Genomic DNA, 24730 nt, shown 5'->3' with positions numbered 1-24730 from the left:
GAGCGCAATTGTGCGGTAGTTGGAGCATTCTTTGGCACTGCCCTTCTTTGGAATTGGGATGTAGACTGATCTTCTCCAATCCTCTGGCCATTGCTGAGTTTTCCAAACTTGCTGGCATATTGGGTGTAGCACCTTAACAGCATCATCTTTTAAAATTTTAAATAGTTCAGCTGGAATATCATCACTTCCACTGGCTTTGTTATTAGCAGTGCTTTCTAAGGCCCATTTGACTTCACTCTCCAAGATGTCTGGCTCAAGGTCAGCAACCACACTACCTGGGGTGTACGAGACCTCCATATCTTTCTGGTATAATTCCTCTGTGTATTCTTGCCACCTCTTCTTGATGTCTTCTGCTTCTGTTAGGTCCTTACCACTTTTGTCCTTGATTATGGTAATCTTTGTACGAAATGTTCCTTTCATATCTCCAATTTTCTTGAACAGATCTCTGGTTTTCCCCATTCTATTGTTTTCCTCTATTTCTTTGCATTGCTCATTTAAGAAGACCCTCTTATCTCTCCTTGCTGTTTTTTGGAAATCTGCATTCAGTTTCCTGTATCTTTCCCTATCTCCCTTGCATTTTGCTTGCCTCCTCTCCTCCGCTATTCGTAAGGCCTCATTGGACAGCCATTTTGCCTTCTTGCATTTCCTTTTCCTTGGGATGGTTTTCGTTGCTGCCTCCTGTATAATGTTACGAGCCTCCATCCATAGTTCTTCAGGCACTCTGTCCACCAAATCTAAATCCTTAAACCTGTTCCTCACTTCCACTGTGTATTCATAAGGGATTTGATTCAGATTGTATCTTACTGGCCCAGTGGTTTTTCCTACTTTCTTCAGTTTAAGCTGGAATTTTGCTATAAGAAGCTGATGATCTGAGTTACAGTCAGCTCCAGGTCTTGTTTTTGCTGATTGTATAGAGCTTCTCCATCTTTGGCTGCAGAGAATATAATCAATCTGATTTCGATGCTGCCCATTTGGTGATATCCATGTGTAGAGTCGTCTCTTGTGTTGTTGGAAGAGAGTGTTTGTGATGACCAACTTGTTCTCTTGACAGAACTCTATTAGCCTTTGCCCTGCTTCATTTTGAACTCCAAGGCCAAACTTGCCAGTTGTTCCTTTTATCTCTTGATTCCCTACTTTAGCATTCCAATCCCCTGTAATGAGAAGAACATCCTTCTTTGGTGTCATTTCTAGAAGGTGTTGTAGGTCTTCATAGAATTGGTCAATTTCACTTTCTTCAGCACCGGTAGTTGGTGCATAAACTTGGATTACTGTGATGTTAAAAGGTCTGCCTTGGATTCGTATCGAGATCATTCTGTCATTTTTGAGATTGCATCCCATTACAGCTTTTGCCACTCTTTTGTTGACTATGAGGGCCACTCCATTTCTTCTACAGGATTCTTGCCCACAGTAGTAGATATGATAGTCACCCGAACTGAATTCACCCATTCCCTTCCATTTTAGTTCACTGATGCCCAGGATGTCGATATTTATTCTTGTCATCTCATTTTTGACCACATCCAGCTTACCTCTATTCATGGTTTTTACATTCCAGGTTCCTATGCAATATTTTTCTTTACAGCATCGGACTTTCCTTTCGCTTCCAGGCATATCCGCAACTGAGCGTCCTTTCGGCTTTGGCCCAGCCGCTTCATCAGCTCTGAATCTACTTGTACTTGTCCTCCGCTCTTCCTCAGTAGCATGTTGGACGCCTTCCGACCTGAGGGGCTCATCTTCCAGCGTCATAACTTTTATATGCCTGTTGTCTTTGTCCATGGAGTTTTCTTGGCAGGGATACTGGAGTGGCTTGCCAGTTCCTTCTCCAGGTGGATCATGTTTAGTCAAAACTCTCCACTATGACCTGTCCATCTTGGGTGGCCCTGCATGGCATAGCTCATAGCTTCTCTGAGTTATTCAAGCCCCTTCGCCACGACAAGGCATTGATCCATGAAGGGGCTTGCCTACGTAGAGGATGGCTATATGTGAGTGCATGCAGAAACCTCCAATTTCTGCATGGCTGAAAGGTAATCTTCTTTACCAATGTAAAAACCACATCCATTGGTCTATGTTCTTCTACCTATGTCTTATCTGTTTTTGCCTGTGCTCATGCCCACCAGCAGCACAGATCCCCCAAAAGCTGACCATGAGTTAAAGTGGCCATTGAGCTGAAAAGGTTCCCCACCCCTGCTGTATAAGCTATCCAACTCTTAGAAACTTCAGCACATACTCGTGTCTTTGGCTGATGGCTGGAGGAAAAGAAAGAATCAGAACGCCTGCTTGAGTGGTGACCTAAGCACTAAAAATCAACTTGAGACATGTGCCACAGTCTTCTGTAAGCTCATTTACTGGAAGGAGTTTGGAATGGTCTGGAACACACTGCCACATGGCTAAATAAAGTGAAGCACAAGGAAGCACTGATGTACCTCCCTTTACATTTGCAGCACTCTTTTAGAGCAGTTGTACCAAGGACAAACATCACCATATGAACCACATGAGATTCAAAAACTGAAAATTAACACCAAGGCTAATAATGCACAGAAGCTTGCATTTCCTCCCCCGCCCCAAAAAATTTACCCAAGAAAAGAAAAGCCAATTTCATCTTATATTCTCACTGCAATTATGTGTACTTCTACTCTCTACTCATAAGAAAATAGTACCTGACAGCTAACCAGCACAAACTAAGGTAAAGGTAAATTACCCCTGGACAGTTTTGTTCTGTCAAAGGCAACTATGGGGTGTGGCGTTCATCTCGCTTCAGGCCAAGGGAGCCAGCATTTGTCCACAGACAGCTTTCCGGGTCATGTGGCCAGCATGACTAAACCGCTTCTGGTGCAATGGAGCACCGTGACAGAAGCCAGAGCGCACAGAAATGCCGTTTATCTTCCTGCTGCAGCGATACCAATTTATCTACTTGCACACTGCTATGCTTTCAGACTGCTAGGTTGGCAGAAGCTGGAACAGAGCAACGGGAGCTCACCCCATTGCATGGATTCGAACTGCCGACCTTCCAATCAGCAAGCCTTAGAGGCTCAGTGGTTCATACCACAGAGCCACCTGCGTCTCCTTAGCACAAAGTACTCAAGTGGGACCCTTAGTAACATGCTTCAGCTCCCTGAGTCTCCTCTTGTCAGTTATTAAACACGGCAACCCTTTGGCTGCTTCTTAGAGCCCAAACTCACATTCAGAATCCTTTCTACGGCAAAGATAAGCTGAGCCTGAAAAGATTTTTGCAGGTTGGAAGGAACTGAGCTCTAGAAATGTGCTTTTGGTGTGCGCATGTCCTTAAACCCAAAAGCTTTTCCCAACACATGTTATTTCTGAATGAAGTCTTCAAGAGGCAATCTAACTCCTTACCACTATGAAAACTTTTCCTTGACTTCTCTCCTTGGGCTTATGTATGCCCGAATACCATGCTTTATCACCAAAGTAGGCACATCACAGGTCTAATTCCAGCTGAACTGACATACAACAGAAAGATTAACAAATACAAGTATACAGGAGAAATAATCATATATATACACCAGTTAGGGACATTCTGTAGCCATTAACTTTAAATATTTAAGCATTTAATATTTTGGGCATTCCACGTCCCTCTGGAACCCTGTAAGACAGTGTTTCTCAACCTTTTTTGGGCCACGGCACACTTGTTCCGTGAAAAAAATCACGAGGCACACCACCTCCATAAGACATACCTCCATGCCCTGTAGAGCGAGACCACCGAGCGCCCCAGCCAGCCAGAGGGGCCTGGAACCGGCTGCTGTTACTGCTGCTGTAGCAGCAGGGAGTGCGCAGAGCGCCCTGCAGCGCCTGGCCTCTTCTTTTTTTTGGGGGGGGCTGCCTGAGGCCTGCCGCCTCGGTGCCTGGAACCGGCGGCTGCAGAGCGGAGTGCTCCGAAACGGCGAGCGCTCAGAGCGCCCTGCAGCGCCTGGCCTCTTCTTCTTCTTCTTCTTTTTGGGGGGGGGGCTGCCCAAGGCCGGCGGCTGCAGAGTGGAGCGCTCCAAAGTGCCGAGCGCTCGGAGCACCCTGCAGCGCCTGGCCTCTTCTTTCTCTTTTTTTGGGGGGGGGCTGCCCGAGGCCTGCCGCCTCGGTGCCTGGAACCGGCGGCTGCAGAGCGGAGCGCTCCGAAACGGCGAGCGCTCGTAGCGCCCTGCAGCGCCTGGCCTCTTTTCTTTTCTTTTTTGCTGCCCAAGGCCGGCGGCTGCAGAGCGGAGCGCTCCGGAGCGCCGAGCGCTCGGAGCGCCCTGCAGCGCCTGGCCTCTTCTTCTTCTTCTTCTTTTTGGGAGGGGCTGCCCAAGGCCGGCGGCTGCAGAGCGGAGCGCTCCAAAGTGCTGAGCGCTCGGAGCGCCCTGCAGCGCCTGGCCTCTTCTCTCTCCCTTTTTTTTGGGGGGGGGGCTGCCCAAGGCCAGCGGCACGTGACAAGGCAGCAAATCGCCCTTCTCGCCGCGGCATGTCCCGGCACACCAGCCAGCGTTTGGCGGCACACTAGTGTACCGCGGAACAGCGGTTGAGAAACGCTGCTGTAAGATACAGTCCACAATGTTCAATAGGTCCCCTTGGCCCTCCGGGGAGACCTTTTGGACAGAGTACAGGGGGAAGGAGAGAAAAGGAAATGAAGCAGACATTATACAGTATTGCCTCTGCTCATGCACCACTGGATACAACACAATATAACTAATTGTATAATGCACACAATCCTATTTTAAGTGTTGTTTATGTGAATATGTGGACCCTGGAACACCTGCCAATTAATTAGTGTCTATGAGAATTAATTAGCCACAGGAAAATTGATGGCTGGTGTGCCAGTTAAAATTTGCTGTTTATACCATATTTTACAATTTGGACAAAATGCTTCCCCCCCCAATTACCTAGATTCCTGCTAATTGATCTGTCAACACTTATGGAAACTAAAGGTATTGCATTTGTTGACAGAAAGGAAAGAACAGGAATTGTCATATAAACAACAGCCATCAACACCATCCTCCTTTGGTCATACAGCATATTTTAAAGACACTGTTGCATAAATGCAAATGAAGCTTAGGATTTCCATAATTAATCTCACATAGCAAAAGTAATGAATGTCTGTAACAAAGCAGATTAGAGAAAAGCAAGTATATAAGAGGGCACTTGATAGTTTCCAGAACCCTAACTGAAATATTAATACAAAGCATGGATCCAGTATATTTTCAAAGTCAAAGCTTCAAGATATTTATATCTTGCTTTCAAAAAGTTGTAAGCGATACTATGTTGTGAAACAAGTGCACACCCCAAAGTAAAATCCATTTCTAAATTTAAACATAACATTATGGCCTTACAGATTCCATACTTGCTATATTATTGACTGTTTTGGTCACTCAACATGACAATGTCTGTATGTCACTAATGCAAAGCATGATACTTGGGATATATTTAATACCCAAGTTATTTAAACTTCTTCATGGATACATGATACTTAAAGAGCTTCTTTAACACATTTTAATACAGAATAAAAGCAGCACTGGGAGCTCCTAGCTTGATTATAGCGTATAATAAAAAGACTTTCCAGAAAAGATTTGTAATATCTTCTTAGGGGTTTGGGCGTTTAAAAGACAGTGAACTAAGACAAGACATGCTGACCTCAGGGTTGTGATATCATTTGAGAAAAATATTACACACAAAAATACATAGCATAGGCCATAATAGTAATGATTGCATTGCTTTCCTGTTGTGCATAATACAAAAAGGGAAAAAATATCCACTGCAAGATGCTTAAGGCTACAATCTGATACATATTAACTGGGGAGTATGTTCCACTAAACTCAATGGGGCTTAGTTCTAAGTACACATGCTATAGTAATACGAAAACTATAGCACTGTAATTAGGTATATTTTATACCCACTTATCACCATCATACAATTTGCACACATATTTAGAATCTGTGGTTCATATTATGCAGAAGCTTGTGCAAATTCAAGTTGTTTTTATACTCTGGGGCAGAGATTAAAATAGGAACTCTAGACTTTTCCCACATAAGCTCACACAACTGAGCCAGCTGGTAGAAGCTCCTGGCAGAGCACCAAGCACTTATGTATACTTCTTGCAAACAGGTTCTCCAATTCTTGATACTGTGAAACTTAATAATGCTCTAAGCCATAATATATGCAGGAAAGAAATCAATTTGAACAATGAATAGTGCTGTAATTACATAATTTTGAAGACTTGTTGATTACCGTATATACTCGAGTATAAGCCGACATTTTCAATACATTTTTAATGCTGTAAAAGCCCCCCTCGGCTTATACTCGAGTGAGTCGCAGCAAGAAAGGCCTGGCTGGCTTCGGAGAGGCGCTGCCCTCTGTGGCTCGTGCCTGCGCTTGCGAGCGGCAGAGGTGGGCAGCAGCGGTGGAGGGATGAGCGGCCCGAAAGCAGCCCTTTCTCGCTGCTGGTCCCGCCGTCGCCGCCCGCTTCTCACAAGGGCAGGCACAAGAGCCACGGTTGGGAGAGGCACTGTGCTGCGCCTCTCCCAACCGCAGCTCCTATGCCTGCTCTTGCGAGCGGGGGCAGGGGCGGAGATGGGACGAGCGGCCCAAAAGCGTCTCTTCTTTTCTCCTGCACGCTGGCCACCTCTTCTTCTCCCCCTGGTCATGCCCCCTTGCTCTGCCCAAGCATTGCTGAATACAAGTACCGGTATTTCTCTGGTCTTGGATATACAGTACGTTTATTTACAGTACTCAGTCTGCTATATTTTATTTTTTATTTTCTTACTAACCCCTATCTGGACCCAGTGTTGACTATGCTTGCATAGAGCAGCCTGTGTTAGGGCTCATAATATACACGCTGCATTGTGTACGCACTTTTTTTTTTATCCTGTTAGAAATGGATCCCAATGCTTGTAATCCCGGACCAAAACAAAAATGCAGGTCATACGAAGCTGGTTTCAAACTTAAGGTTGTGTCAAGAGCAGAAGAAAGCAATAACACTATTGCAAGTAGGGAATTTTGTGTTGACACAAGGGACTGGTGGAAAATGAAAGCTGCCTTGGAAAAGATTCCAAAGGAAGGCAAAAAAATCTTGACATGGTATAACAACTTCATATGGGGCTCTAGAGACTGAATTGCATAAATTGGTTATGGAGTGTTGTCAAAATGGTTACCGCGTAACACGCATGGAAATTTGCTTACGTGCCCTTCAAATGACTAAAGATGACAAATTAAAAACACCAGGCATTGAAAATTTTGTTGCGTCAACAGGATGGTGTACCCGCTTCATGAATAGGTTTGCCCTGTGTTTGTGGCAAAGAACAAAGATTTCACAGAAGTTGCCAAAAGACCTTGATGGAAAAGTGGTATCATTCCATTCATTCATAATAAAACAAAGAAGGATCCATAACTATGACCTGGGAGATATTGGGAATATGGATGAAACACCTATGACCTTTGATCTTCCAAGCAACAGAACTGTGGCAAGTTTGGGAGACAAAACTATTTTACTCAGAACCACAGGAAATGAAAAAAAAAACCATTTCACAGTCGTTCTGTCATGTTTGGCTAATGTAACTAACCTGTGGCCTGTCATTATTTTTAAAAGAAAGACCTTGCCTAAAAAGGTCAAATTCCCACCACAAATTACAGTATGTGCACATGTTAAAGGCTGGATGGATGAAGATGGAACAAAAAAATGGCTGGTAGAAATTTGGAATGGACGACCAGGAGCAGCCTTAAAGAAAAAACCATCATTGCTAGTTTGGGATATGTTCAGAGCCCACACATCCGATGACATAAAAAAATTGGCAAAGTCTTCCCAAGTTACTTTGGCCGTTATTCCAGGTGGGCTTACATCTGTATTGCAGCCCCTAGTAAAGGTAAAGGGACCCCTGACCATTAGGTCTAGTCGTGTCCGACTTTGGGGTTGTGCGCTCATCTCGCATTATTGGCCGAGGGAGCCGGCGTACAGCTTCCAGGTCATGTGGCCAGCATGACAAAGCCGCTTCTGGCGAACCAGAGCAGCACACGGAAACGCCGTTTACCTTCCCGCTGTAGCAGTACCTATTTATCTACTTGCACTTTGACGTGCTTTCGAACTGCTAGGTTGGCAGGAGCTGGGACTGAGCAACGGGATCTCACCCCGTTGCAGGGATTCAAACCGCCGACCTTCTGATCAGCAAGCCCTAGGCTCTGTGGTTTAACCCACAGTGCCACCTGCGTTATTCCAGGTGGGCTTACATCTGTATTGCAGCCCCTAGATGTGTGTTTAGATAAACCTTTCAAAAACCGTGTGCGAAAGATGTGTCATGAATGGATGTCATCTGGTCAAGCCCGACTGACAAAAGTTGAAAATCTGATGAAGCCCAACATAGAATTAATAGCAAAGTGGGTTCATGATGCATGGGAAGAGATGCCAGAGGACATGGTGCAACATGCCTTCAAGAAATGTGGCATTAGTAATGCTATGGATGACAGTGAAGACAGAGCTTTGTATGAGAACGATAGCAGTGGTGGCGATGACTGCTAACTCAGTGATGATGACAATGTCTATGCTGATAACCTCACACCAGCTAAAGCTGAATCTCTGTTTGGGCATAAAGATGATGATGAGGAATCCAGTTTTGAAGGATTTTAACTCTTGTGTTTTAGCTTGGTTGCTGATTGAGCTAAGGTTTTTGTACTTTAAAGTTATTGTTGATACAATATTGTTTTTGTTGACCCTCTTTTCCACTTACAGAGCTAGTTTACTGTTTTTTTCTTTGAAATAAATATTCAAAAACATTTAACATACTGATGCCTCAATTAATGTTATTTTATTGGTATCTATTTTTATTTTTGAAATTTACCAGTAGCTGCTGCATTTCCCACCCTAGGCTTATACTCGAGCCAATATGTTTTCCTAGTTTTTTGTGGTAAAATTAGGTGCCTGGGCTTATATTCAGGTTGGCTATACTCAAGTATATAGGTAAATTAAATGTTCTAACAGCAATCCTTCTGTAGGTAACTTTATTACCAGAGATTGTTGCAGGCTATAACGTCATGAAATGATGTTGTTTACGCATCAGTTTTTCAGTGAATAATTCTACTTTTCATCTATGAATGATCTGTTGTGGTAGAATTATTATGTCAGGCACTGTACCTTGCTTTGTGTTATTTTAACACAATGAGCTTGTTAATGTCACAATTTTAATTGTGTTTGTTTGTAAACTGCTGGTGATATAGTGGTCCAATAAATAATAATACAGATACCGTAGTTGGTTGGCATCTTTTTTGGGAGACAATGGAGTGCGCCATTGGAGGTGAAGTCAAACTATTGGAAGGTTATAGTGCCTGCTGTGACTGTAGAGACTGAGACAGGAGAGACATGTTTTGTTGCAGCTGGGGCAGATGAAAGTGTCCAGTTGTGCTGATAGCATTTCTTCTCTCTGCGCTCCTCCCAGCGGTTATTCTTCCTCTGGTCACTGCTATAGATACACAACCTGATTGTCTGTCTGCAGGCACTGTGGTTGTCTGCAAGGGATTCCCACACGGTGGGATTGATGTTGCCAGTCTTCATGTTACATTTGCAGACATCTTTCTAACACAGAGTTGGTCTGCCAAAAGGCCTGGTGCCTGGAGCCAGTTCCCCATAGTGTAGGTAACAAGAGAATGTTCTGCCTCTAACATCCTCCCGTATTTCCCTGAACAAAGATATAGCAAAAACAACAAAACAATTTCCTGCTACAATAAGTACATCATCTGTCTTTATCTTCTTGTATTTCATCTTTTAAGGGAGCCTTCCCAAACCTGATGTTTTGGACTACAATTCCCATCAGCCCCATGGTCAACAGTCAAGGCTGATGTTGAGCCCCTTGCAGATAACTCTTAGATGTCCACTGAAAAGGCTTCTGTTTTGACAAGCTTATCCAAACACATGATTTAGTTATTATAGCAGGATGTCTCCATTCGCCAAACAGTTTTTAATGTAAGTTTCATTATACCTTGAACTAGCCTGCTCCAGCCTACACTTCATTTAAACCATATAAACCACTTGATCAAATAAAATTACCCAAACCAACTAAAATGATATATAGAGTCTAATATTCACAAAACACATACATTTAACCATCATTAAAAACAAAGATAAATTCATCAAGAATCTTAAAACAAATACAATGCAGACAATAGATGAAGAGCAGTAGCTCTTAGCAATCTATTAGCTCAGTAGCAATAGTCCAAGGAAGCAAATGGACTATTGACCTGAATGCATGGACTGAGGAATAAAGATGGGAATTAGAAGGAAAGTTGATCAATTCTAGAACTGGAAGAAACTTGGCCACCAACTCCTACCCAGCCCCCACTGAGAATGGCCCTGTTCCAAGCCTTCAAGCACAATTCAATGTATAGAATACTATTTGTTATGCACACCACCCCCTAGCTAGGACTTTATAAAGGTATAGTCTACCCATTACAATACAGTGGTGCCTCGCTTAACGAATGCCCTGCTTAACGAAATTTCCGCTTAACGAAAGGATTTTTCGAGCGGAGGTTGCCTCGCTAGATGAATTCGTTTTATGAAAAATTCATCTAGCGAATCACGGTTTCCCATAGGAATGCATTGAAATTCAATTAATGCGTTCCTATGGGCAAAAAAAAATTTCGAAAAAATTTCAATGCATTCCTATGGGATTCGCTAGACGAATTTTTCATTATAAGAAAAAACCCGTGGAACGAATTAAATTCGTCTAGCAAGGCACCACTGTACCTCACTAACAGTACAATTAAATTATCGGTAACTTCTATAATACTTTCAATGTATAAAGAGCTCTATGACCTTTAAAGCATTTGTCTGAACTGCAAGCCCAACTAGACAATCACTTTGCTTTTAAAAAATAAAATAAAAAATGAAGCAATTTTGAAGACTCCAGGGAATAAATCTAGAGAAAGGACCAGAGACTAGTTTGATTTAGAAGCTGAAGTTAATACGCAGAATTTAGAAGGGCCATTAAATGCAAAAACAAATCACTGTACCAAAGAACTGGCTGAGCTCAAGGCTTAAGATCACAAAAGTAAACCCATGAAGACAAGACATTCCAAGCCCAACTTGGTTAATGAGAGGAGCATGCAGTGTAGTGGCATGTTAATGCAGAGGATTGCAAGCTGTCTGAAAATAAACATTAAGTCAAAGCCAACAACAGATGTTTGACAGAAGTGACCCATCTCAAAATCTTCTGCAGTACATTACTGTGACTCTGATATTGGAAATACAGTGCTAAAGATAAACAAGTATGAAGTATCACTATGTATGGCATCCAACAACATTGGAAAATGACTGTGCTAATTGCTACGCCGAGTCCACATAGAAGAAAAAGCTTTTTATTTTGAGCACTGCAGAAATCTGATGTACTACCTTCATCCTAAATTCTAAAACAGGAAAGATCCAGAGCACGGGAAAGAAATGGAGGGCGACTGAATAACTGAATTTGAATAACTGAAAGTCATCATATTTTAAATTAAATGTGGAGAATTACAAGAGTCACTACATTTTAACAAAAGTTTAGTTTCAGAGGTGGACAACACAAAAGTCTAAGCAACGTGACATATATATGGATTAGTACATTTCAAGTGTTGAGAATGGCTCGTGCACAATAACACAGCAATCCTTACTAGAGACCTAAGGCCACAAAGTTTCCTCATATTGTAGATTTGTGAGTGGGTGGGAAATAGCAGCTCTCTTAAGGCCTTCTAGGCAATTTGTAGTTAAAAGTTTGAACCAGGGACTTCCCTTCATTCTATCCTCAGTCGTTATGCTACACCAGTTCTATTATTATTGGGTGTCTAGAAATAGACACAATGCTTCCTATTTGGATCTGGAGACTCTCTGTACTCACCAGGAGACATAAGGTTTATCCTATTTCACTTCCCCTAAGAAACAAAGCATTGATATTTGGAATGAAAGTAACCCCAGACAGCAACCACGTAATTCCCATGGGCTTTTAAGGACAGAGATGGACATAAAGGGTGTTTTGTAAGTAACTTCTTTTTAAAATCATGAATGTCCTTATTTGTTTTTAAAACATATGGCTTCCTACATGATGCAATTCAGACAGCATAGTTGAGCATTTTACTTGTGAAATATTTTTCCCCTGAATGAGTAAATATATATTAATCTTATAGAAACCAATTCAGTACATTTTTATGTAAACAAAGTTAAGCATTAGGTGAGAGCTACACAGACAACACAAGCTCTTAACTTTTTAGACACCGACATTGTGGCATAGCGCAAATGGGAGAAAATATTGTCCATCAGAATATACCGTATTTTTCCATGTAGGTTCCCCCCCTAAAAATAATGTCAAAAATTAGGGGGCATATTATACACATATATCTCTCCCCCCCCTTTTCCTTAAATCTGAGTCCCCCAACATAGGGGACATCTTATACATGGGGGCATCTTACAGACGGAAAAATATGGTATGTTATACTAGAGAAGCACAAGCTAATGTTGTGCCAGTATAAACTAAAGGAAATAAAATATTTGATACTTTGATGTATGTTTAGTGACTAAACTTCAGCTTCATACAGCTGAACAATGAATGCCCTAGTGATAAAATCTTATACATGACTGATCAAAAGCAACTTCCATCAGCCCAATGGAACTTAAAATGCATATAGCAGTTAAGCTATAATGACTACATTATGGCAAATTACAACATCACAAGTTGATGTAAACCAGTTACAATTCATTGATTTTAACACTGAAAACAGATGTTTATTCATCCACAGGTATTGCCAGTGACTAATACCTTTGTTATCCTATAATAATATGTGCTATTAAGCAGAAGCAAGTACACTTCCTCCTGTCAGGTTTACTTACAACAACAGCATTGTAAGTACTGACTTACTCGCTTAAAGTGAAATATAATTGTGCTCCTCATATATTGCTGCCAATTAACTTCTATATATCTTCCTTCACATCTTTTGTCAAGCCACTTTATTATTATTTTATGTGAACAATTAGTATGCCACTTAACTACAATTGTCTCTAAGTGGTGTACAAGAAATATAAAATCAGACTTCAATTTTAAAGCCTTCAGTGGGCTCAAGACATACAGCCTGACTAGAACTGGAAGGGAGTTCCACAAAATTGGGCCCACAATACTGCACACAGAAATCCTGGTAGATATAGAGGACAAGAGTAGCAAAGACTTTCACAAAGACCTCAGTGATCTGGCAGGGATAAAAGGGATTAAAATTATTGGGGGCCTAAATTGTCAGAGACATTATAAATTTATAAAAGATCCTTGAACCTGGCCCTGTGCAAGCTTTTGAACACCCAAGGTATATGCTGCCGATAGTATGTCCCCATCAGCGGTCTAACTGCAGTATTTTGTACCAACTGGAGCATCTGAAATAGGTCCAAGGGTAACCACACATAGAGCACCTTGCAATAATCAAGGCTTGAGATTACCAATGCATGAATCACGATGGTCAAACAATCCCTGTCCAAGAATGGCCACAGTACCATAGCTGGTAAATGCACTCCTAGTCACTGAACCTACCTAAGCTTCCTGTGACAATCATGGATCCAGGAACTCCGAACCTGTTCTTTCATAGGGAGAACAACCCCATCCATTAACAGGCAACTGGTTTATCTCCCATGAACAGAAACCACCAACTCAGAGTACCTCGATCTTCCCAGGGTTCAAGCTCAGTTTAATTGCCCTTTACTTTCAGAGGACACCAACTGGAAAGCCGGCAAGCATTGCATTTATTTTCTAGATAAGCCATTCTCCCCCTCTCCCCACATCCGCATATAACCACTTCCTTGAGTTTTCCTTTTTTTTATTTTACTCTGCCTTTAGGTATCAGCGCTGCAACTCGAAACTATAAAACTGCCCTCAGTGGGGTTGTTTTGTTTGTTTGTTTGTTTTGCATTAATGCCTAATGTTTTACAATTTTTCATGTGCTGTAAGCCGCCCAGAGTGGCTGGGGAAACCCAGCCAGATGGATGGGGTATAAATAACTATTATTATTATTATTATTATTTACACTATCAAATCCATGTATCATATTGTCTCCCCCATGACAAAAGTGCCAGTAGACTCCCTTAGACCTTTGAAGCACAAAAAACCCCAGCAGCAATAAAGGAGTCGACAGCACTTGGGCAAACAGTTCTATTTTATGCCTCTGTATTCAGCCTTGCAGAATTGATCCCTTTTCACTGTTGTGTTACTGTGCTTATTCTGCATGTATTTATTATTATTATTATTACTATTACTATTGAGCTCTAGCTGCTTGAAACCGTCCCTTTTACAGTCGCGTATCCCTGCGCCTAAAGATGACAGTTCATACATCTAGACTGGAGACTCTTGTGTTTTCCAGAGCTTAAGCCCCAACAAGGCGTGCCAAGTATTGAAGGTGGGCCCCTTTCGTTCTTGCTGCGACAGGACTGACGCGACCACCCATCTGAAATACCACACCGCCCGGGCATACGCTTCCGTGAGAGGCGGGTTATGAAAATTTCCAATTCGATGGATGATGGCAGGAGCCGCGCAAACCGCCCGGAAACTTAAAACCGACGAACAGGGAACACTAGAGCAAGGTTGGGCAAACGCGCTCGCTTCGGCCCCCGCTGTCATTTCCACGCCGAGGAAAGGAAGGAAGGCCGGCAGCGGCTACTCGTCTCCTACCTGAGCCAGGACTGTCAGGAAGCCGCCGCTCCCTCCCTGCCCGCTCCATCCTCCACCAAAGCCCACGAACGCGCCGCCTCCGACCAGAGCGGCAGTGGCAAGCCAGGGGCCCACCCCGGGCCTGTAGGCCCGCAGGCTGCTCAGCACCGGCGCCCCGCCGCGCCTCACGTATCCCCGGGAGACAACCGCCCAAACGGTTCTCCAGGCCGCCGCCATCTTTCCGGAAGTAGGAATAGCGCCGCGAGCACCTATCAGGAACTATAGACTTTCAAGATGTAGATTAGTACGCTGCTGCTGCTGCTGCTGCTTCCGGGATGACGATGATGATTTCCCCCGCCCCGCCGCTCCTTCACACGTACCCTTGCTGGGGGAAATTGCAGCAGCTGTTATCCTTTTCTCATGAAGTGTGTGTGTTTGTGTGTGTGTTTAAGCAAAACTTAAAGCATCTGATAGCGTCTTTATGCAAACTAATGGAGCCCAAGGCTGCTTCTGCATGCGACTTGAGTGGTAGGTTTGGGCTGGAAGCAGGTCTGCAAGGGCACTCTCGTCAAAACGACATTTGCTGCCGCCTTTGGGGAGATTGGGGGCTGCAAACCCGCAGCTTTAACAGCAATTTATTAATAATGGATTGTTGTCATAAACTTCCCTCCCAAATCCGCAACTTTCATGATGGGTGGAGATTGTGGAACTGCAACCGACAATTCAATCCTTACTTTCTAAAATCTAAACTCATTCCCCCGCCCTCACGCACACAAAATAAGACCTGAAGCACAAAGAATAAGAACGCCCGTCCCCGCTTTTGTTCTTGTTCGTTTTTGGTTGGCCACCTCGATCTCAAACGCCGCCGCTGTTTTAGGGTATCTTCTCCGTTGTGTCCTAGGGGAGGCAGAAAAAGAAACCCACGAAAAGGAACTTGGAAGTTCTGCCTCATGATTAAACTGCCATTCTGCACTTTTGCTATGTCTACAAACGATTACAGCTGTTAAGAACACGAAGGCTAGCGCTTTCTCGCTCTCTGTGCGCACGCGCAATTTCCACAGGCGTTTCCATCGGGGAAAAGAGATTGTGTGAACCCTGCGCGTGGGTGGTGGGAGACGTGGTGGTGCTGAAGTCGCGGGATTGCTCTGTCCTCCGCTCCCCTCCTCTTTTCTTTCCCATTTAGTTTTGATGTTGGAAGAACCAGAGACAGACTGGCCTAAATCAGGAGTGCCACATGTTATTTCAAAGTACCTTAAAGTTTGAGCTGGGGTTTTTGCCTCAGATCTGATGTTGGCTATTGTATCTATGTGGGTATGTATGTTGGATACAATAGCCAACATCAGAGCTAAGGCGAAAACACAGTATGGGGATGGCAGGGGGATCTTATGATTATTACTAGTATCTATTATTATTATTATTATTATTATTATTATTATTATTATTATTATTATTATTTAAATTTGTATACTGCTCTGCCCCTCATCTGGACCAGGCTCCATTGTAGGCATGAATCCACAGCCTTAACCCTGACAGGTTTGGGAGTGACAGGTGCTCTCCCACCCTAATTCAATATTTTCCTGAAAACTCCAGGAGCCCCTACTTCTTGAAGGGACTCTCACCTATCCCTTCTTCCTTTCCATTGCTTTGGTGCCCTGCATGTCAGCACACCCCACTTTACTAACAGAGGGAGTGATGCTCCTGTGAATTAATGCTTTCGTCAGCCTTAAATTGCATCTCCCAGTTTCATAACATTATAATTACATCAAATTATATTACTCACATTGCACTTTAAGATTTCAGAGTCCCTAATAAATACTTCTGCTTTTTAAGAGATAAAATTAGCTTTGCTAATCTTGACATGTTTTATTTGCACCCTTGAGGGCAATTTCTCTCTCTCTCGCTTTATGTGTGGCATATTGTCGAAGGTCTTTTAAATATAAATCAGTTTCCTTTCTCATAGTGTAGTGCACCTTCTCTGTCCCTTCCAATGGGAATTGCACAGAAACCACTTTCAGTGAATTGTGTCAAAAGGCTGCAGTCCTCACAGAACATACACAGATTTAACCCATCTACAATTATCCATAGAACTATGAGCACCCATGTACAGTAGAATTAAAACAACAATGTACTTATTCTCAGCCACTCAATAACTGCTTTGGTATCAACCTATAATATGCTTATCTGTTTTAAAAATAAGGGCGCAATCGGAAAAGAAGCAGAGGATGTGAGCTGAAGTTCCAGCAGGAGGAAATAACATGCGCCTGCTCACCATTGGCATGCAGGCCAAAGAGAATCCAGAGCTGATGTGAAGTGGTGCCATTGTAGGGGCTGTGGTTGTATTCCAGACTGTGAGATACTTCCAGAGTATGAGATACGCTGTAAGTGTTCTTCTGCCCAGTGCTGCCCATGTCTGACCTATAACTTCACCTCATTTTCCCATTTCACCAGTGCACTTCCGACAGTGCAGCACTCCAGTGTTAGGGACGCAAGTGGCGTTGTGGTCTAAACCACTGAGCCTCTTGGGCTTGCCAATCAGAAGGTCGGCAGTTCAAATCCCCATGACAGGGTGAGTTCCCGTTGCTCTGTCCCAGCTCCTGCCAACCTAGCAGTTCAAAAGCACACCAGTGCAAGTAGATAAATAGGTACTGCTGCGGCAGGAAGCTAAACGGTGTTTCCATGCGCTCTGGCTTCCATCATGGTTGCTGGCCACATGACCCAGAAAGCTGTCTGGAAAAACGCCAGCTCCCTCGGCCTGAAAGTGAGATGAGCGCTGCAACCTCATATTTGCCTTTGACTGGACTTAAACATCCAGAGGTCCTTTACGTTTACCTTTTACTCCAGTGTTGCATTTGAGCAGCTGCACTGATGTATCTACCAGTGTGAAAGCACAGGAGGGGCTTCCACCATAACCCATAGCCCCACAGCCCATATACTGTATCTTCATTACAGGATTGTGTTCACAATTTATTGTGTACCTTTTCTGCATCTAGGCCCAGGGGTAGACAAATTAATAATAATATCAATAATATCATTTCAAAATTATTTAGAAATACAATGTTCACTGTTTTCTAGTGTGTTAAGTCACCCCCCGCAATGCCCACCCTACAAGAAACCTTAGATATTTTTTCTTGATGACATAATAAGAATCAGCAATTGATAATAGCCCATATACTGGAAGCTGCCATTCTGTTCACAGTTCTAATATACATAAGGACAGTAATTCAAACAGAAAAATGGCTCTTTCCTGTGCTGCAAACCATACTGACAATATTCACAAATTCCAAAGAAAATTACGATTAGGGAATGGATAAATAAGAGTTCCTGGTGTCATTTGCAGAAGCAGCCTTAAAAATAAACACTGGTGGTACAGAAAGGTTTCTAATTAATGGCTCAGTGGGCCATAAAGCTGTGTTTCCTTTTCTCCCAAATTGCCATTCCTCCTTCTCCTGGATCATATCACTGTGCAAACTTAGCAAGCCCCAAATCATTGTGAGGAGGAATAGCATTTCCAAGTTTTAAAACTATTCTAAAAACCTGTCCAGGTTCTACCCTCCTCCCTTGCAGCTGTATAAACTTCCCTAGCCAAAAATAACATGATGTTTGATTAATTGAGATGTCCGTGTGCAATAAAATCAAGGGGTATTCCTGTATCTGGGCTATATAAAACCTAGTTCTTATCTTCCATCTAGTCCTTTCTTCCCAGAAACCTTTCAACTTTATTCATCGCTGACCCTCCACCAAGATGATACCAGCAATGTGAGACTGTGTTGGGTTTAATTAGTATTAGAACAGCAGCCAGCAACTAAAGAACCCAACAGCAACAATGCTTAAGGTGTAGGAATAAATGGGTCTGAGTATTCTTAGCCTACCTCCAAGTAAATTCATACTGGTACTTAACCGAAAATGTCTCCATATACTCCAACTTTTCTCTGAAATAGGGACTTTCTATTATCTATCTATCTATCATCTAAATTAAACATTTAAAAACTTCTCTATAGATGGCTGCCGTCAGATATCTAAAGGTTGTATAGTTACTTATCTCCTTGGTTCGGGGGTTGCATAACTCTATACTCTCCAACATTTCTCCGATGAAAATAGGGAAAAGAGGGACATTCCAGGATCAAATAAGAAACGGGTGGTGTCTGTCAATCCAGAAGTGTCCCTGAAAAATAAGGACACTTGGAAGGTCTGGTATCCTACTCATATACCTCGGGTTAAGAACTTAATTCGTTCCGGAGGTCCATTCTTAACCCGAAACTGTTCTTAACCTGAGACACCACTTTAGCTAATAGGGCCTCCTGCTGCCGCCGCGCCTCTAGGGCACGATTTCTGTTCTCATCCTGAAGCAAAGTTCTTAACCTGAGGTACTATTTCTGGGTTAGCAGAGTCTGTAACCTGAAGCGTCTGCAACTCTTGGTACTGTTAATAATTCGGCCGTCCCGGGGGCCAGTTTCAGACTGGTCCCACAGGCCAAATATGCGATTGCTCTCACAAACGTGATGAACAACACACAAGTCAGTAAATAAGGCTAAACTGCTTTATTTACATATAAACCAACTGGGAGCTCTACATCATGGCTCCCTCTCTCTGGCATCACAGCCAGTAAAGAGAAAGAACAAAGGAAAGCAACAGTCCCACGTAGACAGGATTGTCTACGTCACTTCCACTCTGCGGGAATGAAAACACATACAGTCATATGATACACAATAACCCTATGACCGCAGACTGGGAATGAATCCTAACAGGTACCACTGTATTTTGGTTTATTAATTTAACCAAAATATTTTTTGGTAATGTCACAACTTTTTAGCACTTCTCATTTTGGGAATATGAAAGTTGAAAAATTCAACATGTCTTAATTAGTTATGTCTCCATGCATATACACAGGATGCACAAAAATAATAAATTATCATAGGAAAGTGGCTTATAGGGAACAAAGCAAGGTGGACCTGACTCTCACAGGATACTGAACCTGTGGCCCATATTGGTTTGCATCTCTTGTCCAATTAGCACAGAGATTTACCTTTCTCAGTGGGTCTTCTCCCTCTCCCCTCCCCCATGCATCCCCTAATCTGTCCTGGGGTTTCCTCCAAACCCCTGGAGCAGATATGGCGAGAGTGCAAGATGTGTGTGTGTGTGTGAAGTTATCTTGTGCAAAGGCAAATCCTTTTGCTAAGGGAGCAAGGGCATTGTTGGACTACAACTCTTGGCACCCTAACCATTGCCCATGCTGGCTGGGGCTGGTGGGACTTGGAGTAGAACATCTGGAGGGCCACCAGCTCCCCCACCCTGTCATAAATAAGTGGCAAGGTTTGCACAGGAACAGCCCTCGTTCTGACTCATCTATGGACTTGCTGCTTATAAACATGTTTGCAGTTTATGAGCACAATCCAAAGAATATTCAACCAGCCTTAACTGCACCGTGTTCACAGACCCAACAAGATGTGCCTATGGAGGCTTCAGATGTATGGCTTTCCTCCTGACATAGCTGCCAAGTTATCCCTTTTTTTAAGGGATTTTCCCTTATGCTGAATAGGCTTCCTCGTGAGAAAAGGGAAAACTTGGCAGCTATGCCTCCTGAGCTTTTCCTTCCAGCAGTGTGGGAAGAAAGGGTTAACCCTCTCTTCACTTCCTGCAATCCCAGTAGTGATCAGTCCCCCCAGTGGCTGATATGTGCATTTTTAAAAAGTGCACATGAAATGCAAAGGTGCATTTAGTGTCTCTTCTAGTTTGGTCATCATCACTCTATTGTGTGTAAGTAGTTCCAAAGAGGCTGCTCAGGAGGCCATTGCAAAGAGCAAGCTCAGAACCTCAAATGCTAAATAGTTCCACTGCACTCATTATACATTCCACACTGGGTGTTAGTCTACATTGTAATACCTGAGATTACTCAGCATTAACTACCTTTTCTGATTACTCATACAGTATATTCCTACCTCATTATGCAGCAAAGACTCAGCAATTTCATTGAAACGTGTTTCCATACAATGTGCTAAGAATCATGGCAATATTGTCATCTCAGAACTGAACTGAGATCTCCCCCCCCAAATAACAATTATGAGTCCAATATTAAGCATACTTAACTTGGAGGTTCAGCCAGTCCAAACCATACGCTTTCTGTTCTTAGCCCCTCCCTCTCTTCCTCCAATACTCCATTTTACTTCAAATGGGAGGGGGTTTCAGGGTTGTCTGAACCTCCCCTTACTTTTGACACATTTGGAAATGGGCTGTATGCATGCACAGCTTCTTCTCATGTATGCTGAATGCATGGATAGTGGCAACGTGGCTTCCAGATGCAGCGGCTCATGAAACAAACAACTCTCCCCTCTAATATGAACCCCCTAAGTTTGCTTAGGATCACAGGTGTTGGCAGTAAGTCTAACCACAAAAGGTTACAGTCCTATGCTTACTTGAGAGTGGCTTCCATTTAACTGAATGGGACTACTGGACAAAGCTCTTGCTTGGGAGTAAGTTTCATTGAAACTAATGAGACCTGCCTCCAAATAAAAATTGTTTGTGTTGGTAAGCTCTTTCAAGCTGATTAGTTTGCCGTGTTCATTTGCAAAGATTTCCCCCTTACAAAAAAGCAAAACACTTGCAAGGGTTCCTTCCAACTCTACAATTCTATGATTCGGTTCTGAGGTTGAAATAGAAGTAACGAATTTGCAGGAGCGATGCATTTTTCAGAGCCTTTCGTTATGAGTTTCTACAGCAGGGGTCAGCAAACATTTTCAGCAGGGGGCCGGTCCACTGTCCCTCAGACCTTGTGGGGGGCCGGACTATATTTTTTTGGGGGGAAATGAATTCCTATGCCCCACAAATAACCCATTTTGAATAAAAGAACACATTCTACTCATGTAAAAATATGCTGATTCCCGGACTGTCTGTGGGCCAGATTTAGAAGGCGATTGGGCCACATCTGGCCCCCGGGGCCTTAGTTTGGGTACCCCTGTTCTACAGCTTCCTTAGAAACAGTTGTTGGGAGAGGATAGAATCTCTAAAGTGAAAACCAGTAATGTATGTTAGAGAAAGGTAGGCTTTCTCTGACATTTTCTATCTGTGAAGAGTTCTTCCTATCTATCTATCTATCTATCTATCTATCTATCTATCTATCTATCTAATCCACACACACACACACACACACACAATCCTGCCCTGTAGTTTGAAATGGTACTGTACAGCTGAGGAAAAGTTTTTAGCACATGATCTTGAGAAAGGACCTCAGCTGTAAGTGATCAAATTAACACACTATTCACACCTTCAGAACGTGTTTGAACATGTAAAGAGGAGAGGTCATAAAAAAACATAAGAACATGGCTGCTGGATCTTCAAAGGCCTATCTAGTCTAGCATTCTGGTCCCATGGTGGCCAACCAGACGCCCATAGGAAACCTGCAAATGGCATCATAGCAACTGCACTCTCCCACTTATGGGCCCCAGTGACTGCTATTCAGTCTTCTTGTCTAAACTGGAAATAATTTTGTGACATCAGAACTAGCAGACATTAAAAAAAAGGTGCAGGATCTTGTAAAGTCACTCCACACACACACACACACACACACACACACACACACACCCCAGTGGAAGGTGTGATGGAGCTATTTCTGTGTACATCTCTATGATTCCATACACACAGTCTGGAACGCTGATTGAGCCAGGTTCTCAGATCAAATGAATTACTCTAATACAACAACTACCTGTAACTAAAATATGTAGTAAAGCTACATGAAAAGCACACACCCCTTTCACAAACAAGCCTATTAAACCAGTGTAAAGTTAACACCAAATCAAAGCCGGAGATTCAGTAAAAGTGGCTGGGGCAACCCAATCAGATGGGCGGCATGTAAATAATAAATCATTATAATATTGTTATTATCAGGGAAGTCCTTGTCTAAACAGGTGTGTAATGAAGAGCCAGCAAAATGTGCCAATATCAATGGGGGCTCTCATATTTCAGCAGGGAGAGTGTTCCACAACACTGGCTCTCACCAGTGAAAAAGCCCACCTCTGCGTGGATCAGGCCTTGACAAAACTAACCAGGTCCCATTTGTTCTTAATGCACTTACCAGGCAGGGGAAATTCTTGTTGCAAATTAGTTGCCATTAATAGCTACTTCAATCCTCTGATTGGCTAATTTGATTTGCTGCCATTGGCTGCTGGTGGTGTAAATCAGGATGATGATGCTATGATATGATAATGATGGAATGGTATGCATGGGGAGGATTGTCCATAAGTGCGTCTCTATAGATTCCTTCCTTAATCTGAGTTATAGCCTGTGGGATTGAGTGCTTTGGTTTGGTTTTTTTGACCTTGGTAAGTTTTGTTTCCTCCCATCTCCTACCAGGAACCTGGAGGAGGGTCAGTTCTACAGGAGCCCTTTCCCACAATACTGTTAGGGAGCTACCACGCAGGAATTAATGTCTATTCTATTCCCAGGAGTGTGTGTGCACGCACAGAGAGAAAGGGTGAGAGCACACAATAATCTGACACACTAGAGAGCGATTTCATTGAGAGCATTAAACCTCCAATAATGGAATCCACAAACCTATCCGAGGGGCAGCTATTATAAATCTGCTCTTACTTTATGCACCGGTTAGGAGACTGAGGAGTCAACCAACCATTATTCAATGGCAAACCGTCAGCTTACTAACACCCTGCTTTGGAGGTTATTACAGAATGGATGAATACAGGAAACAGAAGATGCAAAGGAGGCTTCAGTATTTTGTACTAATGAGGGGATTCTCAATTATTCTTAGCATTTAGCTTAAACGTGTTACAAGTATGCAAGCGTGTCCCTGTTTTCTATTTGTAGAAGGTTGGAGAGCAACAACATCTCCATTTTAATGTGTTTTGCAGTGCCTTTGTCAGGGCTTTCACAACACCGGGAGTATAATTAATTATCACCAGTTAATACGAGATATGAGCTGCCAATTAGCACATGTGCCTGATCATAGACGAGAAATGCGTAGGAGCAACCTCAGGCATTTTTGGCATGTTTCACTCGTGCTTCCTTCTTATCTATCTTAGAATATACCCTACAGATATAAATTACATGAAACCACATCAGTACTTACGAGGCAGCGAGCTCTGCCTGATTGATAATGGGATTATTACTCCTGTACTTAAAACATGACACTTGAATTCATGTAATCACTTCATCCCCACAGACTGAAATAATTCTCATTCTCACCATGAGGATGAGCCAGCTTTCTCTGTGGGCTCATGCCAGTTCCTAGAAGTGATAAAACATAATTATGTCATAGGATATTCATGCAGAGCACGGAACTGCAGCAGTAAATCAAGGACGGCATTCAAAATTGCAAGTTTGTCTTGAAATCCTGTGTACCGAAAGTTAACTCAGTTCTCCAAGTGTCAATCCTTATGTAGCCCAAGGGACACACTCTCCATGCACCAGAGGGAGGTATCAACAGGCTTGGGGAACCACAAGATTTGCAGATATACAGGGGGAAATTCCCAAGGGGAGGAAAGAATCCCAAAACTGTCCAATGAGAACTGAGCATGCTCAGCAGAGACGGAATGCTGACTGACAGTTGGGGATGGGAGATGGGGAAAGGGTATCTTGTATGTAAACATTTTTTGATAAGAAGTTGTCAAAAAGAAATACATACAGGTAGCTCAACCCCCCCAAAAAAAACATTTAATTCTGCAACACTCTGTTGAAGGTCCCACTTCTATTTTATGTAATTACACCCACTGTGTTGTAGCTTTGGGTCTGCCTTAGAGGTTGGTATTTTTCTGCTTCAATTGTAATCTTATTTGTATCTGTTTCTTCTACTTAGCCAGCCCTCCAAAGGCCTCAGAAATAAAGGTAGAACTAAATTAAGAGATTGTATTAACTGGTGGGTAAATGAATACCCTACCTACAAGTAAGTTTCAGTACATAGTTTGCAGCTGTTGTTACACACCTAACCTAAAATGGTATAAAGATTCCACTCACTTAGACAATGTCCTTTTGATTTTACAAGGCTCAGACCAGGTCCCATGGTTTAAAAAGGAGGATGATAGAGGTCAAGACTTTATGTGTTCACTCCATTATCAGAAAATGGACAATATAGATTGTGGCTAATACAGTGGTACCTCGGTTTAAGAACAGTCCTGTTT

The 24730-nt window shown here is 42.9% G+C and overlaps 1 protein-coding gene across 1 annotated transcript in view; it reads right to left on the bottom strand.

The window, feature by feature from the left end:
- Window positions 1-14854, bottom strand: part of MICU2 (mitochondrial calcium uptake 2) — a 74611-nt gene extending 59757 nt beyond the window's left edge. The window contains exon 1 of the mRNA XM_035114701.3: window positions 14631-14854. Within this exon, the coding sequence (XP_034970592.3) occupies window positions 14631-14846 (216 nt within the window). The 5' untranslated portion in view covers window positions 14847-14854. The remainder of the gene's footprint in view (window positions 1-14630) is intronic.
- Between the last annotated feature and the right edge of the window lie 9876 nt (window positions 14855-24730).

This window comes from Zootoca vivipara, chromosome 4 (assembly GCF_965207765.1).
Source record: "Zootoca vivipara chromosome 4, rZooViv2.hap1.1, whole genome shotgun sequence".
Taxonomy (NCBI): domain Eukaryota; kingdom Metazoa; phylum Chordata; class Lepidosauria; order Squamata; family Lacertidae; genus Zootoca; species Zootoca vivipara.
Note: the sequence above shows the minus strand (reverse complement) of the source record. Positions and strands in the feature narration are given on the sequence as shown.